This window comes from Mobula birostris, chromosome 7 (genome assembly GCF_030028105.1).
Source record: "Mobula birostris isolate sMobBir1 chromosome 7, sMobBir1.hap1, whole genome shotgun sequence".
NCBI lineage: Eukaryota > Metazoa > Chordata > Chondrichthyes > Myliobatiformes > Myliobatidae > Mobula > Mobula birostris.
In genome coordinates this window covers 111580191-111607677 of record NC_092376.1, presented here as the reverse complement: position 1 = coordinate 111607677, position 27487 = coordinate 111580191, and the positions used below count along the sequence as shown (strand labels likewise).

The 27487-nt window shown below is 42.5% G+C and overlaps 1 protein-coding gene across 4 annotated transcripts in view; it reads left to right on the top strand.

Moving 5' to 3' along the window:
* The window catches only part of LOC140200367 (C-terminal-binding protein 1-like), a 159824-nt gene that overhangs the window by 20899 nt on the left and 111438 nt on the right, over positions 1 to 27487 (top strand). For 2 of the 4 annotated variants that reach the window (XM_072263591.1, XM_072263590.1), the window contains exon 3: positions 13231 to 13409. The exons of 1 other annotated variant lie outside the window; for it this stretch is intronic. In XM_072263591.1, coding sequence (XP_072119692.1) covers positions 13346 to 13409 — 64 coding nt within the window. In that variant the 5' untranslated portion in view covers positions 13231 to 13345. The remainder of the gene's footprint in view (positions 1 to 13230; positions 13410 to 27487) is intronic. One more of the 4 variants, XM_072263592.1, reaches the window with a different exon arrangement.

The following is a 27487-nucleotide window of genomic DNA, read 5'->3' as shown; positions in this document are numbered from 1 at the left end:
ACTTGATATTTCAGAAGGCCTTTGACAAGGTGCTGCCCATGAGGCTGCTTAACAGGACAAGAGCCCATGGTATTACAGGAAAGATACTAGTATGGATAGATGACTGTCAGGTGGTAAAGAGTGGATATAAAGGGGGTCTTTTCTGGTTGGCTGTTGATTACTAGTGGTGTTCTGCAGGAGTTGGGACATTGACATCTTCTGTCAATGAACTGGATGATTGAATTGATGGTTTTGTGTATTGCCTGCAAACTTGACCAAAGATTGTTTAAGAGTGAGCTAGTGTTGAGGAAGCAGGAATTCATTGTCCTGTACAGCTGTGAAAGCCAAGTCATTGAGTATATTTAAAGTGGAGGTTGATGGATTCTTGATTAGTCTGGATATCAAAGGTTAAAGGGACAAGGCAGGAGAATGGGGTTGAAAGGGATAATAAATGGGCCATGTTGAAATGGTAGAGCAGACTCAATGGGCCGAATGGTGTGATTCTGCTCCTGTGCCTTGGAGCAGTGTTATGGTCTTGTATAGATGCCTATGATAATGTTGGGGCTGCTTTCAAATAACAAGGAAGAACTTATTTTTAAAAAGTCACAAGGAATAAAATATTTGAGAGGGTCTCAGATTTAAGGAGGACAGTCATTAGGATCTGATGGCTTGATTCCAAGGGTTTTGTAGGAAATGGCTTCAGAGTTGGTGGGTTCTTTGGTTGAAAATTGAGACCTTGCTGAATTTAGGGAGGATACTAGGAGATTAGGAAGCAATTAATGTGATTCCCTGTTCAAAAAGTACTGAAGGTAGGAAACTACAGGCCAATTAGTCTAACAGTGGTTCCCAAACTTTTTTGGGTTACCACCCCCTTTGCTCCCAGACCGTACCCCTAATGTGGTGAAAGATAATAGGAACTGCAAATTCAAAGAAGTGACAAGTAATTGCAAAAGGTATTTCAAATCTGTTTAAAGCCGCAAATAAACTTAATCAATTGCGGTAAAAGCTATTTTCATCAGCAATTTTATGGCATACATTAATTGTCGAACTATTCACTACTTTATTGCTTTTTCACCTTTCAGTGGGATGGATGTGCCGTGATATCGGTTTCTCAACATTGGCTAAACATCACTCAGATCAGTAATTTGCAGTCTGTTTCGTTGCTTTGGAAGAAATTGGACAACTGCACTGAAACTACACCCTACTAAATATGACGTTGAAAAGGCAATAAAGAAGATCCTGATCTTTTTCCACAGTGCACGATAGCGTCCAGAGATTTCTTTCTGCAACCAGAAGTCTTGATGGGATTTTTTTTTTTGAACTTCTGCTTCGGCTCAGTTATTTTGTAGCAAGATCAGTTCTTCCTTCATCCTTCCTGTTAATTCCTCATTACAAGTGTTCAAGGATGAATTCATTACCCAATGTGGAATTTCTTTCGAAAAAAGATTCTGAGATCTCTCTGACATACCTTTATGCCGCGCACAGTATACTTGAAGATCATCTGGTATTATCTCTCTTTCAACTCAGAGGTTTGGAAATTGGAAAAGGTTGCAATGGCAATGTTGCACTTAAATAAGACCGTAAGATATAGGAGCCAAATTGGGTTATTTGGCCCATCAAGTACTCCACCATTTCAACATGCCTGATCCATTTCTCTCTCGGCCCCAATCTCCTGCCTTCTTTCCGTAACATTTCAGATGTGGTGTATATCATTAATTGAATTATGCTGTTTACCCAAACTCTGAATTCTCCACACTCTGAATTCATCTTCTGTGTCATTGAGTTCAAGACAGCCCCCTAGGCTCTATTTCCAAAGTGTCTTGAAGGGGAAATTCAAGAGGTTGAATTAATTTTTGATATTATTTTATTCCACATGTAGATTGATAATTGCAACTTGCAGTTAGAAAATGCCACAAGACATGTAACTATAGTGCAATCAGACACATGCGGTCTTAAGGGGTTGAAATTGGATCTGACCAAAAACATTGTCAAAGAAATGGTTTCAAGGAAGGATCAAAAGATGACTGCAATTAGTTAAGAAAAGCTAGCATGGCTGTATATTATGAGGGGCAAAGATGGAAAGGAGTGTGGGTAAATAAAAATTTGAGGTGAAGGCAGGGAAATTAATGAGTTGGGAGCAGGAACATTTTAGGGTGGATAATAGTGGGGAAGATTCAAACAAGAGGGCATGAGAGTTAAAGGACAAAAGATTAGGGGTAACATGAGGGGGAACTTCTTTACTCAGAGAGTGGTAGCTGTGTGGAACGAGCTTCCAGCAGAAGTGGTTGAGGTAGGTTCGATGTTGTCATTTGAAGTTAAATTGGATAGATATATGGACAGGAAAGGAATGGAGGGTTATGGGCTGAGTGAAGGTCAGTGGGACTAGGTGAGAGGAAGAGTTCGGCACGGACTGGAAGGGCCAAGATGGCCTGTTTCCGAGCTGTAATTGTTATATGCCCTGCCTAATTAAGAACCTATCAACCTTTGCTATAATTGTATACTAACTTGGCCTCCACAGCCACCTGTGGCATTGAATTCCACAGATTCATCATTCTCTGGTTAAAGAAATACCTCCTCATATGTTATAAATGGACATTGCTCTATTCTGAGACTTTGTCCTCTAGTCTTAGACTCCACTACCATAGGAAACAGCCTCTCCACATCCAATCTGTGGAAGCCTTTCAACATTTGATGGGTTTCAATTAAATTCCCCACCCTTGCCCTTGTATATTTGGACTTTCAGAAGGCCTTTGACAAGATGCCACACATGACACTGCTTACCAAGTTGAGAGCCCATGGTATTATAGGAAAGTTACTGGCACGGTTAGAGCATTGGTAGGAGGTAGTGAGTGGGAATAAAAGGATCCTTTCCTGTTTGGCTGCGAGCGCCTGGTGGTGTTCCGCAGGAGTTGGTGTTGGGGCTGCTTCCTTTTATGCTGTATATCAATGATTTAGGTGATAAAGTAGATAGCTTTGATGCCAAGGTTGCAGATGATGCGTAGATTTGTGGAGGGGCAGGTAGTGTTGAGGAAATGGGTGGGCTGCGGAAGGACTTGGACAGATTAGGAGAAGGGGCAAGAGAGTGGCAAATGAAAGTGCATGGTCATGCACTTTGGTAGGAGAAATAAATGTGCAGACTGTTTTCTAAATGGGGAGAAAATCCAAAAATCTGAGATGCAAAGAAACTTGAGAAACCTTGTGCAGAACACCCTAAAGGTTAACTTGCAGGTAGAGTCAGTGGTGAGGAAGGCAAATGCAATGCTGGCATTCATTTCAAGAGGTCTAGGATATAAGAGCAGGGGTGTGATGCTGAGGCTTTATAAGGCACTGATGAGGCTTCACCTTGTGTATTGTGAACAGTTTTGGGTTTCTTATCTAAGAAAAGATGTGCTGGCATTGGAGAGGGTTAAGAGGAAGTTCACAAGGATGATTCTAGAAATGAAAGGGTTATCATATGAGGAATGTTTGATGGCTCTGGACCTGTACTCACTGGAATTTAGAAGGATGGGGGGGAATCTCATTGAAACCTTTCGAATGTTGAAAGGCCTAGACAGAGTAAATGTGGAAAGGATGTCTCAGACAAGAGAGCATGGCCTTAGGATGGTGGGGCATCCATTTAAGACAGATGTGGAGAAATTTTTTTTAGCTAGAGTGTGGTGAATTTGTGGAATTTGTTACCACAGGCAGCTGTGGAGGCCAGATCGTTGGGTGTATTTAAGGCGGAGCCTGATAGGTTCTTGATTGGACATGGCATCAAAGGTTATAAAAAGGCAATACGGGGGGAGGGGGGAAGATAAGGTACGAAGGTAAGCTAGCCAAGAAGAGGGATAGTAAAAGCTTCTTTAGGTATGTGAAGAGGAAAAAATTAGTTAAGACCAAAGTTGGGCCCTTGAAGATAGAAACAGGTGAAATTATTATGGGGAACAAGGAAATAGCAGACGAGCTGAACAGGGACTTTGGATCTGTCTTCACTAGGGAAGACACAAACAATCTCCCAGATGTAATAGTGGCCAGAGGACCTAGGGTAACAGAGGAACTGAAAGAAATTCGCATCAGGCAGAAAATGGTGTTGGGTAAACTGATGGGACTGAAGGCTGATAAATCCCCAGGGCCTGATGGTCTGCATCCCAGGGTACTTAAGGAGGTGGCTCTAGAGATCATGGACGCATTGGTAATCATTTTCCAATGTTCTATAGATTCAGGATCAGTTCCTGCGGATTGGAGGATAGCTAATGTTATCCCACTTTTTAAGAAAAGAGGGAGAGAGAAAGCAGGCAATTAGTCTGACATTAGTGGTGGGGAACGCGCTGGAATCGATCATAAAAGATGAAATAGCGGCATATTTGGATAGCAGTAGCAGGATAGGTCCGAGTCAGCATGGATTTACGAAGGGGAAATCATGCTTGACTAATCTGGAATTTTTTGAGAATGTAACTGTGAAAATGGACATGGGAAAGCCAGTGGATGTAGTGTACCTGGACTTTCAGAAGGCCTTTGATACGGTCCTACATAGGAGGTTAGTGGGCAAAGTTAGAGCAAATGGTATTGGGGGTAGGGTACTGATATGGATAGAAAATTGGTTGGCAGACAGGAAACAAAGAGTAGGGACTAATGGGTCCTTTTCAGAATGGCAGTCAGTAACTAATGGGGTACTGCAAGGCTTGGTGCTGGGACCGCAGCTATTTACAATATACATTAATGATTCAGATGAAGGGATTAAAAGTAACATTAGCAAATTTGCAGATGACACAAAGCTGGGTGGCAGTGTGAAATGTGAGGATGCTATGAGAATGCAGGGTGACTTGGACAGGTTGGGTGAGTGGGCAGATGCATGGCAGATGCAGTTTAATGTGGGTAAATGTGAGGTTATCCACTTTGGTGGCAAGAACAGTAAGGCAGATTACTATCTGAATGGAGTCAAGTTAGGAAAAGGGGAAGTACAACGAGATCTAGGTGTCCTTGTTAATCAGTCACAAAGTAAGCATGCAGGTACAGCAGGCAGTGAAGAAAGCTAATGGCATGTTGGCCTTCATAACAAGGGGAGTTGAGTATAGGAGCAAAGAGGTCCTTCTGCAGTTGTACAGGGCCCTGGTGAGACCACACCTGGAGTATTGTGTACAGTTTTGGTCTCCAAATTTGAGGAAGGATATTCTTGCTATGGAGGGAGTGCAGTGTAGGTTCACGAGGTTAATTCCTGGGATGGCAGGACTGTCATATTTTGAAAGATTGGAGCGACTGAGCTTGTATACACTGGAATTTAGAAGGATGAGAGGGGACCTGATTGAAACATAGAAGATTATCAAGGGATTGGACATGCTAGAGGCAGGAAACATGTTCCTGATGTTGGGGGAGTCCAGAACCAGAGGCCAGAGTTTAAGAATAAGGGATAGACCATTTAGAACGGAGTTGAGGAAAAACTTTTTCACACAGGGGATTGTAGTTCTGTGGAATGCTCTGCCTCAGAAGGCAGTGGAGGCCAATTCTCTGGATTCTTTCAAGAAAGAGTTAGATAGAGCTATTAAAAATAGCGGAGTCAAGGGATAGGGGGAGAAGGCAGGAAAAGTGTACTGATTGTGGATGATCAGCCATGATCATAGTGAATGGCGGTGCTGGCTCGAAGGGCCGAATGGCTTACTCCTGCACCTATTGTCTATTGTTATGGGAAGAAAGCTGGGGGAGTGGGGCTGAGGAGAGGGAGAAAGATCAGCCATGATGAAATAGCGGAGCAGACTTGATGGGCTAAATAGCCTAAATCTACTCCTATATCTTGTCTGAGTTATCCAGTGACACTTCAAATGCTATGTGGCAAGGAGTTCAGAAGCCTAGTGGCCTGAGGGATGCAGCTGTTTCCCATCCTGACTGTTATCGGCAGTTTCCTTTTGTGAGCCATCTGACTTCTCTGTGCAACAGCAAGCCTTCAAACTGTTCATCATTCTCAATACAAAGTTCTCAACAGGCAAGAATTAAGGGCAAGGGACTTGATTTTATTAACTGCTGTGATAACAGTATTTAATGATTTGTGCTGCCAATTACTTAGGGTTTTTTTTACAACTAGATGTCTGAATTACACAGTGAATAGTAAATGTATTAGGTACAGCTTTTTTCAAGAAAGTAATAACCCTATGGTGATGCCCCATCTGTTGGTGAGCAGAATGATTTTCTCTTTGGAAAAATTGCTCAACAACTCGAACTAATTGACTCCCTCTTTATATTTGTTTCTAGGCAGCTTGCAAGTAACTCCTGAGCCATGCTTTCATCTTTTATAAAGTGAACAGAACCAAGGAGCAAAGTTTTGTTGCTCGCCAAAGTTGACTCATCCAACTGCAGAGCAAATTCTGTTGTCCTAAGTATTGTTAAATGTGTCTTCCTGCCTTGCGCATTCTAAAGGCTGATTTATACTTGTGCGTCAGCTCGACGACGTAACCTACGCAAGTGGGCTATGCGCGTTGTGAGCATCTACTTGTGCGTTGGTGTTTCTGCGTCGCTGTGCAATTCCGGCACGTCATGCATGCGCACACACCTGCCCGCGCAAGGCTTTCATGGTTATGGTAGTCTTTCTCAAGGTAAACAAGTTTAAAGCGAGCATCTTTTTTCGTAAAAGCGAAATGTGTCCTCCGTAATTTTGGAGGTCTGTAAAGCTTTATGGAAAGCATTGCAGGCAGAGTGCCTTCCCTGCCCTTCAGTTGCCCAATGGGAGCTATTGCAGCGTAGGATGAAATGCGATGCTACCAAGCGGACCAATCACAGCTGTTGCGTTCTGCGTCGCCATGACGAGTAGTTACATTTTGAGAGAGGTGCGTGTCAGACTCTGGTGTAGGGATCCACATCGGCTCTGCGTAGGCTTTGTGGCGACGCAGTACTTACAGCATCACATTGACGCAGAAGTATAAATCAGGCTTAAGACATTACATGGATTCGTATTTGAACAAAGTTTTTGCTGAGTGGAATCACTTCAATTATTTGCTTTTGTGACTTATGCAAAACAGTACTCAGAACTTCCCTTACTGCTGGTAGAATCAGTTCTTCTCCAATTATATGGGGCTTTCCAGATTTAGCAAAGAAATGTTGTCTAAAGCAAGCAAACCATCACTGTTTTGTTATGAAATGCTGATAAATATGTTTGAAGCTGTTTTCTGTTTCTAAAAGTTTTCACAAAGTGATTGAAAATGAGCCAAGATCTGTTTTCTTCATCAGTGTAATCTCTTCAGATGGTCAAGGAACCTGGACTTTTATTACTTCATTTGAAAAAAGGTTTTCATACAACAGACACACTGGCTACTGTTGGCTGCTTGTTGCTGGTATAAATCCATATTTCAGATACTCCACACTATTCTGTCTACACTTTTTCATTTGGTCTGCTTCTGCCATTTTTGTTAAAAGTTAACAACAATGGGCAATTGCCTATTGTTTAAGTCCAACCTCAAATGCAGTGATCAATAAAGGGGAAAGTTATAACGTCATAATAGCTCAGGCAAAACTAATCATTAAGCTCCAAAACCTAGGCCTCAAAACCTCTTTATGCAATTGGATCCTGAATTTCCTCACTTGCAGACCCCAGTCAGTTTGGATTGGCAAAACCATCTCCTCCACAATCTCTGTCAGCAGAGGTGCTCCACAAGGCTTAGTGTTTAGTTTTCTGCTCTATTTGTTTTACACCTATGGCTGTGTGGTTAAGCACAGCTCCAACGTAATTTTCAAGCTTGCATGTGACACCACTATCGTATGCCAAATCAAGGGTGGTGATGAATCAGCATCTAGGAGGGTAATTGAAAATCTGGCTGAGTATTGTCGTAACAATAACCTCTCAATGTTAGCAAGACCAAGGAGCTGATTATAGACTTCAGGAGAAGGAAAGTGGAGGTCCATCAGCCGGTCCTCATCAAAGGATCAGAGGTGGAGAGAGTCAGCAACTTTAAATTCCTTGGTGTTATTATTTTGGAGGAGCTGTTGTGTGCCCAGCATGTAAGTGCAATTACAATGGAAGCATGGGAGTGCCTTTACTTTAAGAGTCTGCAGAGATTTGGCATGACATCTAAAACTTTTTGACAAACTTCTATAGATTGTAGTATATTGTCTGGCTGCATCACAGCCTAGTATGGAAACACCAATACCCTTGAATGAAAAATCCTACAAAAGTGGTGGATATGGCTCAGTCCATTACTGGTAAAGCCCTCTCCACCATTGACCACTTCTACATGAAATGCTGTTGCAGGAATGCAGCATCCATCATCAGAGACCCCCACCACCCAAGACATACTCTCTTCTCACCGCTGCCATCAAGAAGGTGGTACAAAAGCCTTAGGACTCAGCACCACCAAGTTCAGGAACAATTACCACCCCTCAACCATCGGGCTCTTGAACCAAAGTAGATACCTTCACTCAACTTCACTTGCTTCATCACAACCACTCACTTTCAAGGACTTATCTCGTGTTCTCTATCTATCTATCTATTATTGTTTATTCTTTTTGTATTGCACTTTGTTTTCCCCTGCACTCTGGTTGGGCAGTCTGTCATTGAGTCTGTTATAGTTATTATTGTATAGATTTATTGAAATTAATCTTGGGGTTGTATATGGTGATATATATGTACTCTGATAATGAATTAACTTTGAACACCTTACTCTATGCCTGAAGGTAAATAAGGTAGGACCATGATATCTCAGTTGGGCTGTAGACTATAGAAATGTGGTCATGACCATTCAAAAGGGCAAATTCTGTACTTATCCCATTAAACACCATATTTCAATTCACAGCAATTGATTCACTGAATGATTAGAGTATGGGAATCGTAGCTAACACTCTACTACAGTAGTGAACAGCAATAATTCTTCAGTCCAGATTTCTCATGATAAGCCAAATACAGCAACGTTACAGTGCTTTTCAACAACTATCATGCAATTTGAGCAAAGTCTAAGAAAACAATGGGCCTGTAACAGACGAGGTGATCATTGTAATCAATTTTGAGGCACTGAGAATCAAATGCTTATGTAATTTCTTGAGTTAAGCCTGTAGTCCCTCAGCTTCTTCCCCCTCTACTGAGCATGCCCCCCACCCCCGTGGCTTCCTTTATCTTTATTGACCGCTTAGAAGCTCCCACCACCCCCCCAGGGGAGCAATATCGCCCAGTTAGGGAACCACTGGTATATTATCTATTGTATGCTAGAGTTGTTAATTGGTGGGAATTATTAATCATTTATGAATGCTAAATATCATCAAACTGTTCATGGTTTTATGAAAGGGTGAATAGTGTCTGACAAATCTGCTTGACTTTGTAAATGTAACTCGGTGAGTTAATGGAGGAGAACCTGTAAACATAATCCATTTGGATTTCTGAGTGTGTGGTGTTTCTCAAGGTGCCATATTCAAGGCTGGTGTATAAATTAAAAATCCAAGGTATTGGAGGATGTTTTAGGGTGGATTGAAAACTAGTTGTCACACAGAAAACATCAAATAATTGGCTCTATTTTAGGTTGGCAGAATGTAATTAGTGGAGTATCCCAAGGAAAGGTCCCTGACCCTCAGTCACTTACTATTTACATCAATGATCTCAGTGAATAAAATCTATAAATTTTCCTGTTTGCATTTGAAGGCTAGTTGGTGATGAGAACATTGATTCAGCAATGGAATGGAGATTGGGTGAAATCTTGCTAGGTGGAGTTTAATGTGGGAAATAGGTGGTAATTCACTTCAGTAAGAGGAATCAAAAGGCAGATACTGTGCCTATATTCTCTCTGGGTTTTCTCTGGGTGCTCCAGTTTTTTTCCCCCTACGTTCCAGAAGATCTACCACTAGGGTTAGTAAGTTGTGGACATGCTATATTGGCACCAGAGGCATTTCATGCTTGCAAACTCATCCTCGAACTATGTTGATCATTGATGCGGACAACTCATTTCACTGTACGTTTTGATGTTCTTGTGACATATAAAGCTACTCTTCTTTGAATCATTTTCGTTAGTCTCAAAAATGATATAGTAACAGTGGAGGCAGTCCAAAGGAGATTCACTTGGTTAATTTCTGGGAAAAGTGGCTGGACAGTTTAAGTTTGTACTTCTTGGATTTCAGAACAATGAATGGTGAGGAATAGCTGTAATCTTATGTAAGGTTTTGCTACTTTGCATATATTTGTATGGTGGAAGAGCATACCCATGGGGCAGTAATGGGTTGGGGGGAGGGGGAGCCAGGGAGAGATCCAGGCTACATTTACAAGGCTCCATCTAGTCATTGAGCATATCTTTTGGGAAGATGGGGAAATATGGGGAAAAGGCAACTTCATGTGCTCTTGTCAGTTTACATTTAAATTCTATTCTCAGATTTTAAGCTTGCTACAATTTAAGCTATGACTCCTTGTATGAAATAAGTTTGATGTCAATTAATATATTTTCTATGACTATTTGCTAGGTAAATTTTCAGTATAGAACTGGGAAATAAATTCTGTCTTTTTGGACATTGGGGTTCTCCAACCCAGTGGCAGCCAGCTGCATCATTGGCATAGTAGAAGACTGTTTTGACCTGTGCTGGGCCCAGACTTGGGATATTCATGGAAAAATACAGGCAAATCCAACAAAGCCATCACCACCATAGAAGATCAATCTTGTTATTTCATTGTAGCAAGTTCCCACCGTTAAGGTTGTTTTCCAGTGACACTGGATTTATTTCCCAATGGCCATTTTAATTCTAATCCCCATTCTAATTTGTCAGTCTATGGCCTCCTCTACTGTCACAATGAGGTCACTCTCAGATTGGAGGAGCAATGTCTTGAGTTCATTCTGGATAGCCTCCATCCTGATGGCATGAATATAGATTTCTCTAACTTCTGGTAATTTTTCCCCTCCCCTTTCCCTACACTTCCATTTCCCACACTGGCTCCAATCTTACCTCTTCTCCTCACCCATCTATTACCTCCTCCTTCCCTTTCTCCCATTGTCCACTATTGTCTCATATCAGAATCCTTTTTCAGCCCTTTACCTTTTCCTTATGTCACCTCCCAGCTGCTTCTTTCAACCCCCCCCCCCCCAACCAGCTTGTACTCGTTTTCCCACCTCACCACCTTATTCTGGTTTCTTTCCCCTTCCTTTCCATTCCTGGTATAGGTCTCGGCTTGAACATTCGACCATTTATTCATTTCCATAGATCCTGCCTGATCTGCCAAGTTTCTCCAGGATTTTGTATGCAATACTCCAGATTTAAATCAATCGTATTCGAAAAGGTAATGGAGCGATGGCAAAGTAGCTTGTAGGTAGGAGGAGCACATCTGAGTCAAAGAAGATCCAGAGTCTCTGTGTTAAACTCCGTGTTCCCTGTCTGTCCCAACAAATCTTTCCAAAATCAGAGAAAGGGGTTAGCTAGAATTACCTCCTAACCAGTGGAAGCTATTTTGGGTTTTTGTGAGATGGAATAGGTGTAGCTGTATTGTTCCTGTTTAGTTGAATAGCTTGCCACAAAAATACACCAGCCCATTGTTCAAAATGGTTTGGCTCTTGTAAGAAATCAATATTTTGTTGAAAGGAGTTTTGAAATTTTATTGACATTAAGTGTGGAAGCATGGGCCGTGTTTTATTCAAACATTGACACATTTAGATATTCTGGGAGAGCCTTCCTGAAATACATGTTTAGATTGCATATGAACTTTCTGAATATAACAATTCAACATGAAGTGCCAGCTACATATTGAAGTCTCTGGTGAAGCACATTATCATTCTGATTTAGTGACCACGTCAAGGTCAAAGGCACGTGATTGTTATAGAATAAGTCTAGGATGGTTCCAATTTATCTGTCCCCCTTGTCTGGTTTCAAATTACAGTTAACTTTTTCTTAAGTGTTTAGGTAATAGCTTCCATTTTTATTATAAAGTCCTGAGAAATGCGCAGGAGTTCAGACGAAGATGATGTATTAGATAAAAATTAATACCAGGGCTTCTTGGACAGATGACTAAAGTATGCTCAGAAGTAAATTTTAAAGAGAATTTAGAAGAAGGAAGTTTTGGAAATTAGCACTTAGATAGATGAAGCCATGGTCACTATTGGATACTGAAGGAAATAGGACATTATCAAAGTTCAATTTGGAAAACCATGGAGAGTTGTACAAGAGGAGGTTGTTGGTAGGAAGGACATAAGAGAAATAAAACATGAGAATACCAGATATAAAGTAGTGATGTTGCCAGGTTAGGAAAATCAGTGCCAGCATTGGTGAGCGTAGGAGTGAGAAGTATGTCATGGTGATAAGTTACCAAACTTTATTTACCTTTCAGCATTGGGTCTCTAGCCCTGCTCTTCAATGATTCTCCCAACTAGTTTATATCAATATCCAATGGTTTTTGAACCCTCTGTTGTGGGAACTAGGTTTAGGCTCCACAACTTTATATATCTTAATTAAATCTCCCCTGAGCCGCCCCTTATTTCTAAAGAGGACAGTCAAGCTTATCCAATCCAATTGCTGTTATTTTCTGATCCTACCAACATAGTAGTATATCTAACTTTGCGTTTTACAGGGCAATCACATTAAGTGATGAATGTGTGCAGTAATTCTTCTGTGGTCTGAGTGTGGTATCCAAGCATAACCTCCCTGTTCTTGTGTTTTGTGCCTTAAGCACAGTTAACATTTTGGTTTGATGGCCTTTCATCAGAATGGAAATATTAAGAAGTAGAGGACTGACTGAAAGTGTTGACAGGAAGGAGGCAAAAGTGTCGTGTATTGGTTTTAATTGTCTTGGAGAATTGTCATCAAGGAACCAAGTGCTAAGCCCTATAGAACCATACTGATCTTTGCCTTCCTGTCCTAAAATCACTCATGCCCTACCTCTGAGTTAGTTTTTGCAACAGAGTTGTCGATGAACTCAAGTTCATGGAGGGTGGAAAATGAGGGGTCAACTCAGCATGCAATGTAAATCACTTCAGAATTGAACAATGCTATCTGGAATTATCCTGAGTTGTATTATCTGTGTAGATTGGTAACTAGGGATGTAGGTTGCACTTATTAATGTGCCCCTTTGTAAAAGGGCAAGTACATTAACATAGCACATAAATGCTACTGTACTATTGCATATTCTTTGGGAATTGGACAAATGCAGGATAGATTCGGAATGAGTGAGTACTGCAGCATAATGGGGGAAATTATCATTTTTGTATATTAAGATGTCACCTGGTGTTCTGAAAATGCCTTTTGGCTGAACTGCCTTTGGGAACTGAAGGCAGTGGAAATTCTACCTCTGCTAGAGATTATATAAATGTTTATCTTTTATTTAAAACAAAACAGGCCATCAGGAGATTTTGGGATATTGAAACCTGTGAATTTTGATGTCTGTCTCCAGTTTTGGTGTGGATACAAAACTAATCCACCTTCAGTCATCCTGGTGCTGACCTCTGACCTCATGTCTGTGCCTGTTATGGACAAACACAAAGTAAAGCGAGCACGTCTTGATCGTATTTGTGAAGGTAAGAGTTTAAAGTTGTAAAGAACTTCTGATCTTATGCCTTAGATTTATTGTTTTGAAGTGAACTATACTTGATTTAGTGGTTATTTGCCATTTTGTATCGCATTCAATTGGAATTTTGTTTTTGGAATTGCTTTTGAGAACTGTCAGTGTGCACGTACTATGTTACTACTACTTTGCCAATCAAGTGTAACTTTTGAAACCTGAGGGCAATATTAATTATGTAAACTATGGAACTAGATTTTTAAAAATTGTTCAAGATTTTGCATTCTGTGACTTGTGTTGAATTTCTGCCATTTTTAACCACAGTGGATATATTTTGAGCTAGAACAACAGGAATTCTGCACATGCTGGAAATTCAAGCAACACACATCAAAGTTGCTGGTGAACGCAGCAGGCAAGGCAGCATCTCTAGGAGGAGGTACAGTCGACGTTTCAGGCCAAGACCCTTCGTCAGGACTAACTGAAGGAAGAGTTAGTAAGAGATCTGAAAGGGGGAGGGGGAGATCCAAAATGATAGGAGAAGACAGGAGGGGGAGGGATGGAGCCAAGAGCTGGACAGGTGATTGGCAAAGGGGATATGAGAGGATCATGGGACAGGAGGTCCGGGGAGAAAAACGGGGGGGGGGGGGGACTCAGAGGATGGGCAAGGGGTATAGTCAGAGGGACAGAGGGAGAAAAAGGAGAGTGAGAGAAAGAATGTGTGTATAAAAATAAATAACGGGTGGGGTACGAGGGGGAGGTGGGGCATTAGCGGAAGTTAGAGAAGTCAATGTTCATGCCATCAGGTTGGAGGCTACCCAGACGGAATATAAGGTGTTGTTCCTCCAACCTGAGTGTGGCTTCATCTTTACAGTAGAGGAGACCATGGATAGACATGTCAGAATGGGAATGGGATGTGGAATTAAAATGCGTGGCCCCTGGGAGATCCTGCTTTCTCTGGCGGACAGAGCGTAGGTGTTCAGCAAAGCGGTCTCCCAGTCTGTGTCGGGTCTCGCCAGTATATAGAAGGCCACATCGGGAGCACTGGACGCAGTATATCCCCCAGCCGACTCACAGGTGAAGTGTCGCCTCACCTGGAAGCATTGTCTGGGGCCCTGAATGGTGGTAAGGGAGGAAGTGTAAGGGCATGTGTAGTACTTGTTCTGCTTACAAGGATAAGTGCCAGGAGGGAGATCAGTGGGGAGGGATGGGGGGGGGGGCGAATAGACAAGAGAGTCGCGTAGGGAGCGATCCCTGCGGAAAGCGGGGGGGGGGGGGAGAGGGAAAGATGTGCTTAGTGGTGGGATCTCGTTGGAGGTGGTGGAAGTTACGGAGAATAATATGTTGGACCCGGAGGCTGGTGGGGTGATAGGTGAGGACCAGGGGAGCCCTATTCCCAGTGGGGTGGCGGGAGGATGGAGTGAGAGCAGATGTACGTGAAATGGGGGAGATGCGTTTGAGAGCAGAGTTGATAGTGGAGGAAGGGAAGCCCATTTCTTTAAAAAAGGAGGACATCTCCCTCGTCCTGGAATGAAAGGCTTCATCCTGAGAGCAGATGCAGCGGAGATGGAGGAATTGGTTTTATCCCTCCTTGTTCAATCCCTTCCTACCTATGTTCGTGACACTTCTCACGCTCTTAAACTTTTCGATGGTTTTAAGTTCCCTGGCCCCCACCGCTTTATTTTCACCATGGATGTCCAGTCTCTATATACTTCCATCCCCCATCAGGAAGATCTCAAAGCTCTCCGCTTCTTTTTGGATTCCAGACCTAATCAGTTCCCCTCTACCACCACTCTGCTCCGTCTAGCGGAATTAGTCCTTACTCTTAATAATTTCTCCTTTGGCTCCTCCCACTTCCTCCAAACTAAAGGTGTAGCTATGGGCACGCGTATGGGTCCTAGCTATGCCTGCCTTTTTGTTGGCTTTGTGGAACAATCTATGTTCCGTACCTATTCTGGTATCTGTCCCCCACTTTTCCTTCGCTACATCGATGACTGCATTGGTGCTGCTTCCTGCAGGCATGCTGAGCTCGTTGACTTTATTAACTTTGCCTCCAACTTTCACCCTGCCCTCAAGTTTACCTGGTCCATTTCCGACACCTCTCTCCCCTTTCTAGATCTTTCTGTCTCTGTCTCTGGAGACAGCTTATCCACTGATATCTACTATAAGCCTACTGACTCTCACAGCTATCTGGACTATTCCTCTTCTCACTCTGTCTCTTGCAAAAATGCCATCCCCTTCTGGCAATTCCTCTGTCTCCGCCGCATCTGCTCTCAGGATGAGGCTTTTCATTCCAGGACGAGGGAGATGTCCTCCTTTTTTAAAGAAAGGGGCTTCCCTTCCTCCACTATCAACTCTGCTCTCAAACGCATCTCCCCCATTTCACGTACATCTGCTCTCACTCCATTCTCCCGCCACTCCACTAGGAATAGGGTTCCCCTGGTCCTCGCCTACCACCCCACCAGCCTCCGGGTCCAACATATTATTCTCCGTAACTTCCGCCACCTCCAACGGGATCCCACCACTAAGCACATCTTTCCCTCCCCCCCCCCCCACCCTGCTTTCCGCAGGGATCGCTCCCTACGCAACTCCCTTGTCCATTCGTCCCCCCCATCTCTCCCCACTGATCTCCCTCCTGGCACTTATTCTTGTAAGCGGAACAAGTGCTACACATGCCCTTACACTTCCTCCCTTACCACCATTCAGGGCCCCAAACAGTCCTTCCAGGTGAGGCAACACTTCACCTGTGAGTCGGCTGGGGTGATATACTGCGTCCGGTGCTCCCGATGTGGCCTTCTATATATTGGCGAGACCCGACGCAGACTGGGAGACCGCTTTGCTGAACATCTACGCTCTGTCCGCCAGAGAAAGCAGGATCTCCCAGTGGCCACACATTTTAATTCCGCATCCCATTCCCATTCTGACATGTCTATCCACGGCCTTCTCTACTGTAAAGATGAAGCCACACTCAGGTTGGAGGAACAACACCTTATATTCCGTCTGGGTAGCCTCCAACCTGATGGCATGAACATCGACTTCTCTAACTTCCGCTAATGCCCCACCTCCCCCTCGTACCCCATCTGTTACTTATTTTTATGCACGCATTCTTTCTCGCACTCTCCTTTTTCTCCTTCTGTCCCTCTGAATATACCTCTTGCCCATCCTCTGGGTTCCCCCTTCCTTGTCTTTCTTCCCGGACCTCCTGTCCCATGATCCTCTCGTATCCCCTTTTGCCTATCACCTGTCCAGCTCTTGGCTCTATCCCTCCCCCTCCTGTCTTCTCCTATCATTTTGGATCTCCCCCTCCCTCTCCAACTTTCAAATTCCTTACTCACTCTTCCTTCAGTTAGTCCTGACGAAGGGTCTCAGCCTGAAACGTCGACTGTATCTTTTGAGATAGATCTGGATTTGGCATCAGAAGCTACCGTATTTGTTATTTTGAAGGACTACCACCAAATCAAGTAGTGTCCCAAATATTCTAAGTTTATTGAGTTGGGACATCAATTTTGTTAGTTTTAGTGTATATTTTTTTCCTTTGAGAATAAATAAGGTTTTTTAATTGTGCCATACTCTTTCAAGTGATAACACTTGCATTGTTGACCCAACTTGATGCATACCGATTGGGCTACCTTTTATTTGTCATTTGCAACAACAATTTTCAGTGCTCTCTTTCTTAACTGGATCTGCATGTGGTCTCAGATTCTTTATTGCCAGTAGCTAAGTCCTGCTTTACATGGTAAATAGTGGATCTTATAGAATGATTATACATCAAAAATTTATCTAAGCATATATTAATTACAACTGTTTGAAGATTAAAATAGTGTTTTATTTGAGTTAATTGTAAAAAGAATGGAAAGGATTGTAATTTTCAACCAGAATGTGCACAAAGTAGTTCACTACTTTTTCTGTGCAATCTTCTTAAATGGTTCATCTAAATGCCTCAATTTAGTCAAATAACACAATATACACATATATATGGCTGGTGGCGTAGTGGCATCAGCGCTGGACTGCAGGGCAGAGGTTCCGAAGTTCAAACCCAACCAGCTCCCCTGGCACGCTTTCCATCCGTGCGGGGTTAAGAGCTGGTGATCTGTTAGGAGGAAAAAAAACAACTCACCCGGCAGAAGGCAATGGCAAACCACTGTTGTAACTTGCCTTGTACGCGAATTCCAACTACGTCAGAACGGCGTGGGAGGAAGTCGTCCGCTACCAGGAAAATTCCAGATGTGACCTACATTATTATTTACATATATACCAAGTATGTGGAAAGATGGGTTGATAAGTTTTACAGACAACAAAAAGGTTGATGGTGTTGTGGATAGTGCAGAGATTTGTCGTACATTACAATGGGATGCAGAACTGGGTTGGGAAATGGCAGATGGCATTCAATCTGGAAAAGCTTGAAGGGGTTCACTTTGGAAGGTCAAACTTGCAGGCAGAGTATATGGTTAACAGCAGGATTCTTAGCATTGTGGAGGAACAGTGGGATCTTGGGGTCCCTGTCCCACAAGTCCCTGAAAGTTGCTGTACAAGTTGGTAGGGTTGTTAAAAAGGCATATGGTGTGTGTTGGCCTCTATTAGTCATGGGCCATGAGGTAACCCTGGATTAGAGAGCATGTTTTATGAGGACAGGTTGAGTGAGCTAAAGCTTTTCTCTATGAAGTGAAAGAGAATGAGAGATGATAGAGATGTTCAAGGTATGTGGCGTAGGTAGTGAGCAGCAAGCACATTTTCTCCCAGGGCAAAAATGGCTAATATGAGGGAGCATGATTTTAAGGTGATTGGTGGGAAGTAGAAGCAGGATGTCAGAGGTAGGTTTCTCGCACATAAAATGGTTGGTGTTTGGAATACACTGCCTAGAGTGGTAGTGGAGGCAGATACATTAAGGAGATTTAAGAGCCTTTCAGGCACATGCATGAAAGAAAAATGGAGAACTATGGGGAGGGAAGGGTTAAATTGGTCTTGGATTAGGTCAAAAGGTTGCCACAAATTTAGTACCATGGCTTTGTACTGTCCTGTACCGTTCTATGTTTTATTCCCTCGCTAATAATTACTTAAACCTTAATATAATGCAAAATAAAATTTAATCATTTATGTTTAGGGTACTGTTGCTGTTTTACCAACTAGCTTCCACTTTCTCTTCTGATGTTGGCATTGCTATTTTGTGCACAAAATTACTATTTCCTACCATATAGTTTTTCTTAGCTGGGGGAAGGGGAATTATGATTCTATTAGGCAGGAACTTGGGAGCAAAATTGAGAATGGATGTACTCAGGGAAATACACAATAAAAATGTGGAGGTTGTTTAGGGAGCACTTGTATGGAGTTCTGGATAGGTCTGTCCTATTGGGACAAGGAAAGAATGGTAGAATGAAGGAACCATGGTTGACATGTAACATCTAGTCGAAAGAAACAAAGAAGCTTACTTTAAGCTTCGGAAGTAAGGACCAGACAGGCCCTTGGAGTTACAAGGAGCCAGGAAGGAGCTTAAGAATGGACTTGAGAGCTAGAGGGCATGAGAAGACCTTGGAGAGTAAGGTTAAGGAATCCCAAAGCAGTCTACGTATACATGAAGAACAGGATACCTAGAGTGAAGGTAGGACTGATCAGGGATAAGAGGAAACAGTTGGAAGATGTAAGAGAGGTCCTTAATGAATACTTTGCTTCAGTATTCACCAGTCAGAGAGTCAATGACGTTTATGAGGACAGTGTAAAGCAGTTTTATAAGCTAGAGCATGTCGACATTACGAAAGGGGATAAGTTGGAACTTTTCAAAAACATTAGGATAAATAAATAGCTGAGGCAGGGTGGGAATATACCCCAGGTTGCTATTTGGAATGGGAGAAGAGATTGTTATACCTTTGGTGATTATCTTTGTACCTTCACTAGCCACGGGAGTCCCACCAGTTGATTGAAGGGGGCAAAGGCAGTAGGGATAACCCTGGGAGTTGTAGACCAGTGAGTATAATTATTTCAGTGTTTGACAAATTATTGGATGAAATTTTTAGATGGAATTTGGAGAAGCCTAGCCTGATCATGGATATAGTCATTGTGGCTTTGTTAGAGGTACAGGTTTCCCCCACTATCCGAACGTAGAGCATTCCTATGAAACCGTTCGTAAGCTGAAATGGCGTAAAGTGAAGAAGCAATTACCATTAATTTATATGGGAAAAATTTTTGAGTGTTCCCAGACCCAAAAAATAACCTACCAAATCATACCAAATAGCACATAAAGCCTAAAATAACACTAACATATAGTAAAAGCAGGATATGATAAATACACAGCCTATATAAAGTAGAAATAATGTATGTACAGTGTAGTTTCACTTAACAGAATCGGGAAGTTTGAGCCAAAATCGATTTTTTTTTCCCCCAAAAAATTCGGCACGTACATGCATGTGCACGTCACGCATTCAGACGTACATGCACATCACGCATGCACATGTACACGCATTCGCACGTCACACATGCGCACACACCTGCCCGCGCAAGGCTTCATGGTCATGGTAGTCTTTCTCGGGGTAAACACAAGTTTAAAGCGAGTGTCTTTTTCCGTAAAAGCAAAAATCCTCTTTTGGTTAACGAAAATGGGTACTAATGTAGGTCTTTCATGAAAGCGAAATGTCGTAAAGAGAACGTTTGGAAGGCGGGGGACACCTGTACATCATATCTCATGGAATCGATGAAAGACCCTACCCAACAGGATGCAGAGAATGTTTGGAAGGCGGGGGACACCTGTACATCATATCTCATGGAATCAATGAAAGACCCTACCCAACAGGATGCACAAACAACCAATGTGCAAAAGACCAACTGTGCAAATACAAAAGAAATGAAGTAATAATAAATAAACAATAACTGTCATATGTGAGATGAAGAGTCCTTGAAAGTGAGCCCATAGGTTGTAGGAACAGTTCAGTGATTGGGTGAGTGAAATTATCCCCTCTGGTTTAAGAGCCTAATGGTTGAGGGGTAAAAACTGTTCCTGAACCTGGTGGTGTGGGTCCTGAGGCTCTTGCACCATCTTCCTACTTTTCCAGGTTACTGCTTTTTGTGTTAGATGGAGCAAAGGTGCTCAGCAAAGTGGTTTCCCGGTCTATGTTGGGTCTCCTTGATATACAGGAGGCTACACCGGGAGCACCGGGTTGGGAATCTGCTTCACCAAGCACCTTTGCTCCATCCGACACAAAAAGAGCAGGATCTCCCGGTAGCCACCCATTTCAATTCTACTTCCCGTTCCCATTCCAACATGTCAGTCCATGGCCGCCTGCTGCTAGAATGAGGCCACACTCAGGATGAAGGAGCAACACCTTGTATTCTGTTTGGATAGCCTCCAAACTGATGGCATAAACATAATTTCTCGAACTTCCAGTAAAGACTTCGCCATTCCTCATTCCTGTTTTCCCCCTCTCACCTTATCTCCTTACCTGCCCTTCACTGTCCTCTAGTGCTTCCCTTTCTTCCATGGTCTTCTACTCTCTCCTATCAGATTCCCACTTCTCCAGCCCTTTATCTCCTTCACCAATCAACTTTCCAGCTCTTTATTTCAGCCCCTCTCCTCACCCAGTGTCTACAGATTTTCTCATGTGAGTTGATTCAAAATTGGCTTGCCCAGAAAAGGAAGAGGGTGGTTTTAGATGGAGCGTTTTCTGCTTGGAGGTTACTGAGAAGTGGTGTTCCACGGGGATGTGTTCTGGGACCCCACTGCTCTTCATTATATTATAAATGGCCTTGTGGAAGAGTGGGATAGTAAGTTTGCAGATGACAAAGTTGGTGGAGTTGTGGATAGTGTGTTAGATTATTATCTATCTCTTCCTTAAATACACCCAGTGACTTGGCCTCCACGGCTGCTCGTGGCAACAAGTTCCACAGATTTACCACCCTCTGACTAAAATAATTTCTCCACATCTAAAAGAACGTCCTTCAATCATGAAGTCGTGCCCTCTTGTCCTAGAATCCTCTACCATGGGAAATAACTTTGCCATATATAATCTGTTCAGGCCTTTTAACAAATGTTTCTATGACCCCCCCCCCCCCCCCCCATTCTCCTGAACTCTAGGGAATACAGCCCAAGAGCTGTCAGATGTTCCTCATACAGTTACCCTTTCATTCCTGGAATCATTCTCATGAATCTTCTCTGAACCCTCTCCAATGTCGGTATATCCTTTCTAAAATAAGGAGCCCAAAACTGCACACAATACTCCAAGTGTGGTCTCATGTGCCTTATAGAGGCTCAACATCACATCCCTGCTCTTGTATTCTATACCTCTAGAAATGAATGCCAACATTGCATTCGCCTTCTTCACAACCGACTCAACCTCGAGGTTAACCTTTAGGGTATCTTGCACAAGGACTTCCATGTACCTTTGCATCTCTGCAGTTTGAATTCTCTCCCCATCTAAATAATAGTCTGCCAGTTTATTTCTTCCACCAAAGTGCATGACCATACACTTTCAAACAATGTATTTCATTTGCCACTTTGCCCATTCCCCTAAATTATCTAAGTCTCTCTGTTTCCTCAACACTACCTGTTCCTCCACCTATCTTTGTATCATCGGCAAATTTAGCTTCAGATCCATTAATACCGTAGTCCAGATCATTTACATGCATCGTAAAAGCAGTGGTCAAAACACCAACCCCTGTGGAACTCCACTGGTAACTGGCAGCCAGTCAGAATAAGATCCCTTTATTCCCACTCTCTGTTTTCTGCCGACCACCCATTCCTCCACCCATGCTAGAGGGCACGACCTCAAAGGCCTTCTGAAAATCCAAGTACACCACATCTACTGCATCTCCTTTGTCTACCCTGCTTGTAATTTCCTTCAAGAATTGCAGTGGGTTTGTCAAGCAGGATTTTCCTTTCAGGAAACCATGCTGGCTCTGGCCTACCTTACCATGTGCCTCCAGGTACTCTGTGTTCTCATCCCTAACAATCAAGTCCAACAACTTCCCAACCACTGATGTCAGGCTGACAAGACTATAATTCCTTTCTGCTGCCTCCCACCCTTCTTAAATAGTGGGAGTAATATTTGCAATTTTCCAGTCATCCGGTACAATGCCAGAATCTATTGATTCTTGAAAGATCATCGTTAATGCCTCCACAATCTCTCCAGCTACTTCCTTCAGAACCCGAGGGTGCATTCCATCAGGTCCAGGAGATTTATCCACCCTCAGACCATGAAGCTTTCTGAGCACCTTCTCAGTCGTAGTTTTTGCTGCACAAACCTCACTTCCCTTGAATGTCCGGTATACTGCAGACGTCTTCCACTGTGAAGACTGATGCAAAATACACATTCAGTTCCTCTGCCATCTCTGCATTTCTCATTACAATACCTCCAGCGTCATTTTGTGTTGGTCCTATATCTACCCTTGACTCTCTTTTACCCTTTATATACTTAAAAAAAGCTTTTAGTATCTTCTTTGATATTAGTTGCCAGCTTCCTCTCATAATTCATCTTTTCCTTCTGAATGACCTCTCAGTTTCCTTCTGCAAGTTTTTAAAAGCTCCCCAATCCTCTATCTTCCCACTACATAGGCTTCCTTGTATGCCCTCTCTTTTGCTTTTACTTTGGCTCTGACTTCACTGGTCAGCCACAGTAGTGTCCTTCTTTCCTTTGAAAATTTCTTCTTATTTGGAATATATCTGTCTTGTACTTACCTCATTTTTTTTGTAGAAACTCCAGCCATTGCTGTTCTGCTGTCTTTCCTGCAAATATCCTTTTCCAATCAACTTTGGCCAGTTCCCCTGTCATGCCATTATAACTTCCTTTATTCCACTGAAATACTGACACGTTGGATTTTATTTTTTCCTCTCAAGTTTCAATGTGAACTCGATCATATTGTGATCACTGTTCCTTAAGGGTTCCTTAACTCTAAGCTCTCTTATCACCTCCAGATCATTGCACAACACCCAGTCCAGCACAACCGATCCCCTGGTGGGCTCAACAACAAGCTGCTCTAAAAAGACAGATATACTACAAATTCTCTCTCGAGGTCCATTAATGACCTGGTTTTCCCAATCAACTTTCATGTTAAAATCTCCAATGATTATCATGACGTTGCCTTTCTGACAAGCTTTTTCTATCTCCTGCTATAATTTGTAATCCACATTCTGGCTGCTGTTTGGAGGCCTGCATACAACTGCCATTAGGGCCCTTTTGCCTTGCCATTTCTTAACTCAACCCATAGAGACTCTACACCTTCCAATCCTATGTCATCTCTTTCCAATGATTTAATGTTATATCTTATCCACAGAGCCACACCACCCCTTCTGCCTACTAACCTATCTTTCCGATATACCATACATCCTTGGACGTTCAGCTCCCAATGGCAGCCATCCTTTAGCCAAGTTTCAGAGGTGGCCACAATGTCATATTTGCTAGTCTGTAGCTGAATTTCAAGATGGTCCATTTTATTCCTTATGCTGCGTCAGTTCAGTATTTGTTTTCTGTTTTAACTGCATCACACCTCTATTGCCCTGTAACTCATGCAACTGGCTTTGATTAAACCTCCTCTCCTGCCTGTTCTTTCTATAATCTCTGTTGCACACGATCTTTGATTTATTTCTGCTTTCCCCTTCCTCAGCCCTATCATTCTGGCTCCCATCTCCCTGCTGAATTAGTTTAAATCCTCCCTATTACAAATTATAACAGGACATTGACAAGATGCAGAGCTGGGTTGAGAAGTGGCTGATGGAATTCAACCTGGATAAGTGCAAAGTGATTCACTCTAGCAGGTTGAATACAGGTAGGATTTCTAGCAGTGTAGAGAAAAGAGATGTTGGGTCCATGCCTAGAGTTCCCTCAAAGTTCCCCGCAAGTTGATAGGATTAAGAAGAAGGTGTATGGTGTGTTGGCTTTTAGTTGGGGGGTTGAGTTCAAAACCACGAAAAATGTTGCTGCTCAATAATACCACGCTTGGAATATTGTAGGAAGGATGTGAAATCTTTAGAGAGGGTGCAGAGGAGGTTTACCAGGATGTTGCGTGATTGGAGAGCATGTCTTTTGTGGATTGGTTGAGTAACCTAGGGCTTTGTCTTTGGAGTAACAGAGGATGAGAGGTGACTTGATTAACATGTCCAAGTTCTTAAGAGGCATGCAAATTGAGTGGACAGCCAGAGACTTTTTCCCAGGGCAGAAATAGGGACATAACTTTAAGGTTATTGGAGGAAAGTATGGGGGTGGGGGGAATAGCAGAGATAAGTTGTTTTTTTTGTTTGAGTGGTGGGTATGTGGAATGTCCTGTCTGGGGTGGTGGTAGAGTCAGATACATCAGGGAGATTTAAAACATGGATAGACACATGGATGATAGAAAAATGGAGGATTATGTAGGAAGGAAGGGTTAGATCGTAGAGTAGGTTAAACAGTCAGTACATCTTGATCTAAAGGGCCTGTACTGTAGTGTTCTATGTTTGTTCTTCAGTTTTTCTGTAGATTGACTGAAGTCAAAGAAGTAGGAAACTAGAGCTTATCTAAAGAGCTCTGATATTGCTGAGGAACATTTTTTTTCTTCTTGAGCAACATCAGTAAACGTTGTATAAGCATATTGCAACTGGTTTCCCACAGCAAACATTGTTATGTGGCTTAATGTACAGGTGTCCCCCGCTTTTCGAACGTTCGCTTTATGAAACCTCACTGTTGCGAAAGACCTATATTAGTTACCTGTTTTTGCTAACAGAAGGTGTTTTCACTGTTACGAAAAAAGGCAGCATGCAAAAAAAGCAGCGCGTGATAAAAGGCAGTGCGCACCCTGAGCAGCCAAGCTCCTCCCCCGGAACTGCATTCCAGCCGGCATCGCTTAAACACGTGCCTGTGCGCATCTGTGCTTTATGTCGATTTATTTTGAGCATCCATTAGCAAGAGAGTTCTAAGGGATCGGAAAAGCCTAAAAGAGCTCGTAAGGGTGTTACACTTAGCGTAAAACTAGACATAATTAAACGTTTCAATTGTGGTGAACGAAGTAGGGACAGAGTGAGTTTGGCTTGTGGAAGTTGACGAAGATGATGTTGAAGAGGTTTTGGCATCCCATGACCAAGAACTGATAGATGAAGAGCTGATGCAATTGGAAGAGGAAAGGATAACAATCGAAACCGAATGCAGTAGCGAACAGATGGAAAGTGAAGTCATCCAGGAACTGAACATGCAGCAACTGCATGAGCTTTTCGCTGCAATAATTGCAGAAAAGTACAACTTTAATTTTGAAAGGGTACGGAGGTTTAGGGCATATTTGCAAGATGGCTTGAGTGCTTACAGAGAACTGTATGATAGAAAAATGCGCGAGGCTAAGTAGTCAAGCATACTGTCGTTTTTCAAGTCTTCCACAGCAGACGACGAACCTCGACCTTTGTCATGGAGGCAGACAGACATAGGAGAAGATGACCTGCCTGCCCTGATGGAAACAGACGACCATGAGATGACACCCCAGTGTCCCACCACCCCAACCCCCAAGCCGTGGGCCGATACATTGCCGCGGAGAATGCAGCGGTAGCCCGTATGCACCCAGCACATCTTTAAGAAAAAAACAAAATAAACATGCTAATTAATTAGGTGCCGGGCGGCACTAATTGATTAGCTTGTTTATTTCGGCTTTTTTCTTAAAGATGTACTGGGTGCGTCCTGGCTACCACTGCATCCCTGCATGCTTCACAGATCGGTATTGGTTGGCGGCCTGGAAGTTGGGGACCACTGCGCCACCCCAACCTCCGACTCAGCCTAACACACCATCATCAGTGTGCTCGGCACTGACTTCTCGATTCCGGTAAGTGATACTACACTGTACATACATTTCTACTTTATATAGGCTGTGTATTTTTGTGTGTTATTTAGTATGATTTGACAGCTTCATAGCCTGACAGCTTCATAGCCTAAAGGTTACTGGAGAGAGTGTTTCTGCCGAGAGTGCTTGCGTGAGATTTTCACTACGGTGGACAGTGCGGCAATAATTGTAGAAAAGTATTTCTACTTTATATAGGTCATGTATTTATCATATTATTCCTGATTTTACTATATGTTACTGTTATTTTGGGTTTTGTGTGTTATTTGGCATGATTTGGTAGGTTATTTTTTGAGTCTGTGAACGCTCACAAATTTTTCCCATATAAATAAATGGTAATTGCTTCTTCACTTTACAACATTCCGGTTTATGAACCGTTTCATAGGAACGCTGTACCTTCGGATGGCGGGGGAAACCTATATTTGATTTGAGCTGTGTCACTGGCATTATTTTTTCTTGTGCAAACTGGTGACTGCTGATGTATTGATACTGGTTGATAGCTGTGTTCCTAAACCATAACCAGGTAATTATTACTGATGAAAATGAATGTGAGTTAATATTTGATAATCCATATTAATGGTCAGCTCATTTTGAGTGTACACTTATGAATCTAATGCGCTTTTTGTTCTTTGTCGTAATGTCCACACACATAATTTGAGAAAGGCTTGCCAGATAGTAATCAGCTGATTTCTTTTCCAATTCTGCTGCAACCACTAGAGGCACCTTTGCCAGATCCCATTTTAGTACTAAGTTGGAATAACTAACATTTAAATAAATTGCCTGTAATTATAACTGTTGTCAACTGGGGTACAATGCTGTTTGCTCAATCTATGGAACTGCATCCCTGAAACGAATTCATCCTTTTCTGCTTTCAAGTGGAAAGATTTTTTTTATCCCATGTCATGTCAGTGTTAGCTTCCAGTTACATGTATGCATGGTATGATAAAGTTATGTACCTTGTGTACTTGTTGAATTACTAAAGCAGAGACTTTAACTAGCTTGCACGTGTGTCAAGATTATCGATTTTAAAAATGCTTCTTGCGTTTTCCTGAATAACTTGACTCTTGGTGGAAATTTGTTCAGTCCATCCAAGCTCTTTAGACTTGGATGGACTGAACAAGTCTAAAGATCACTTTGTCAGCAATCCAGCCTACACAAGAAATTGAGGTTGTCAATTGAATGAGTATGTGGGTAATGTGAGACTTGATCAGAAAGGGAAAAAAAAAACCATACGTCATGCATGAAGTATTCCATGTAAACATCTTAAATAAATCGGTCAGCTATATCATTTAAAGATCAGTAGTTTACACTAAAATTATACATTTT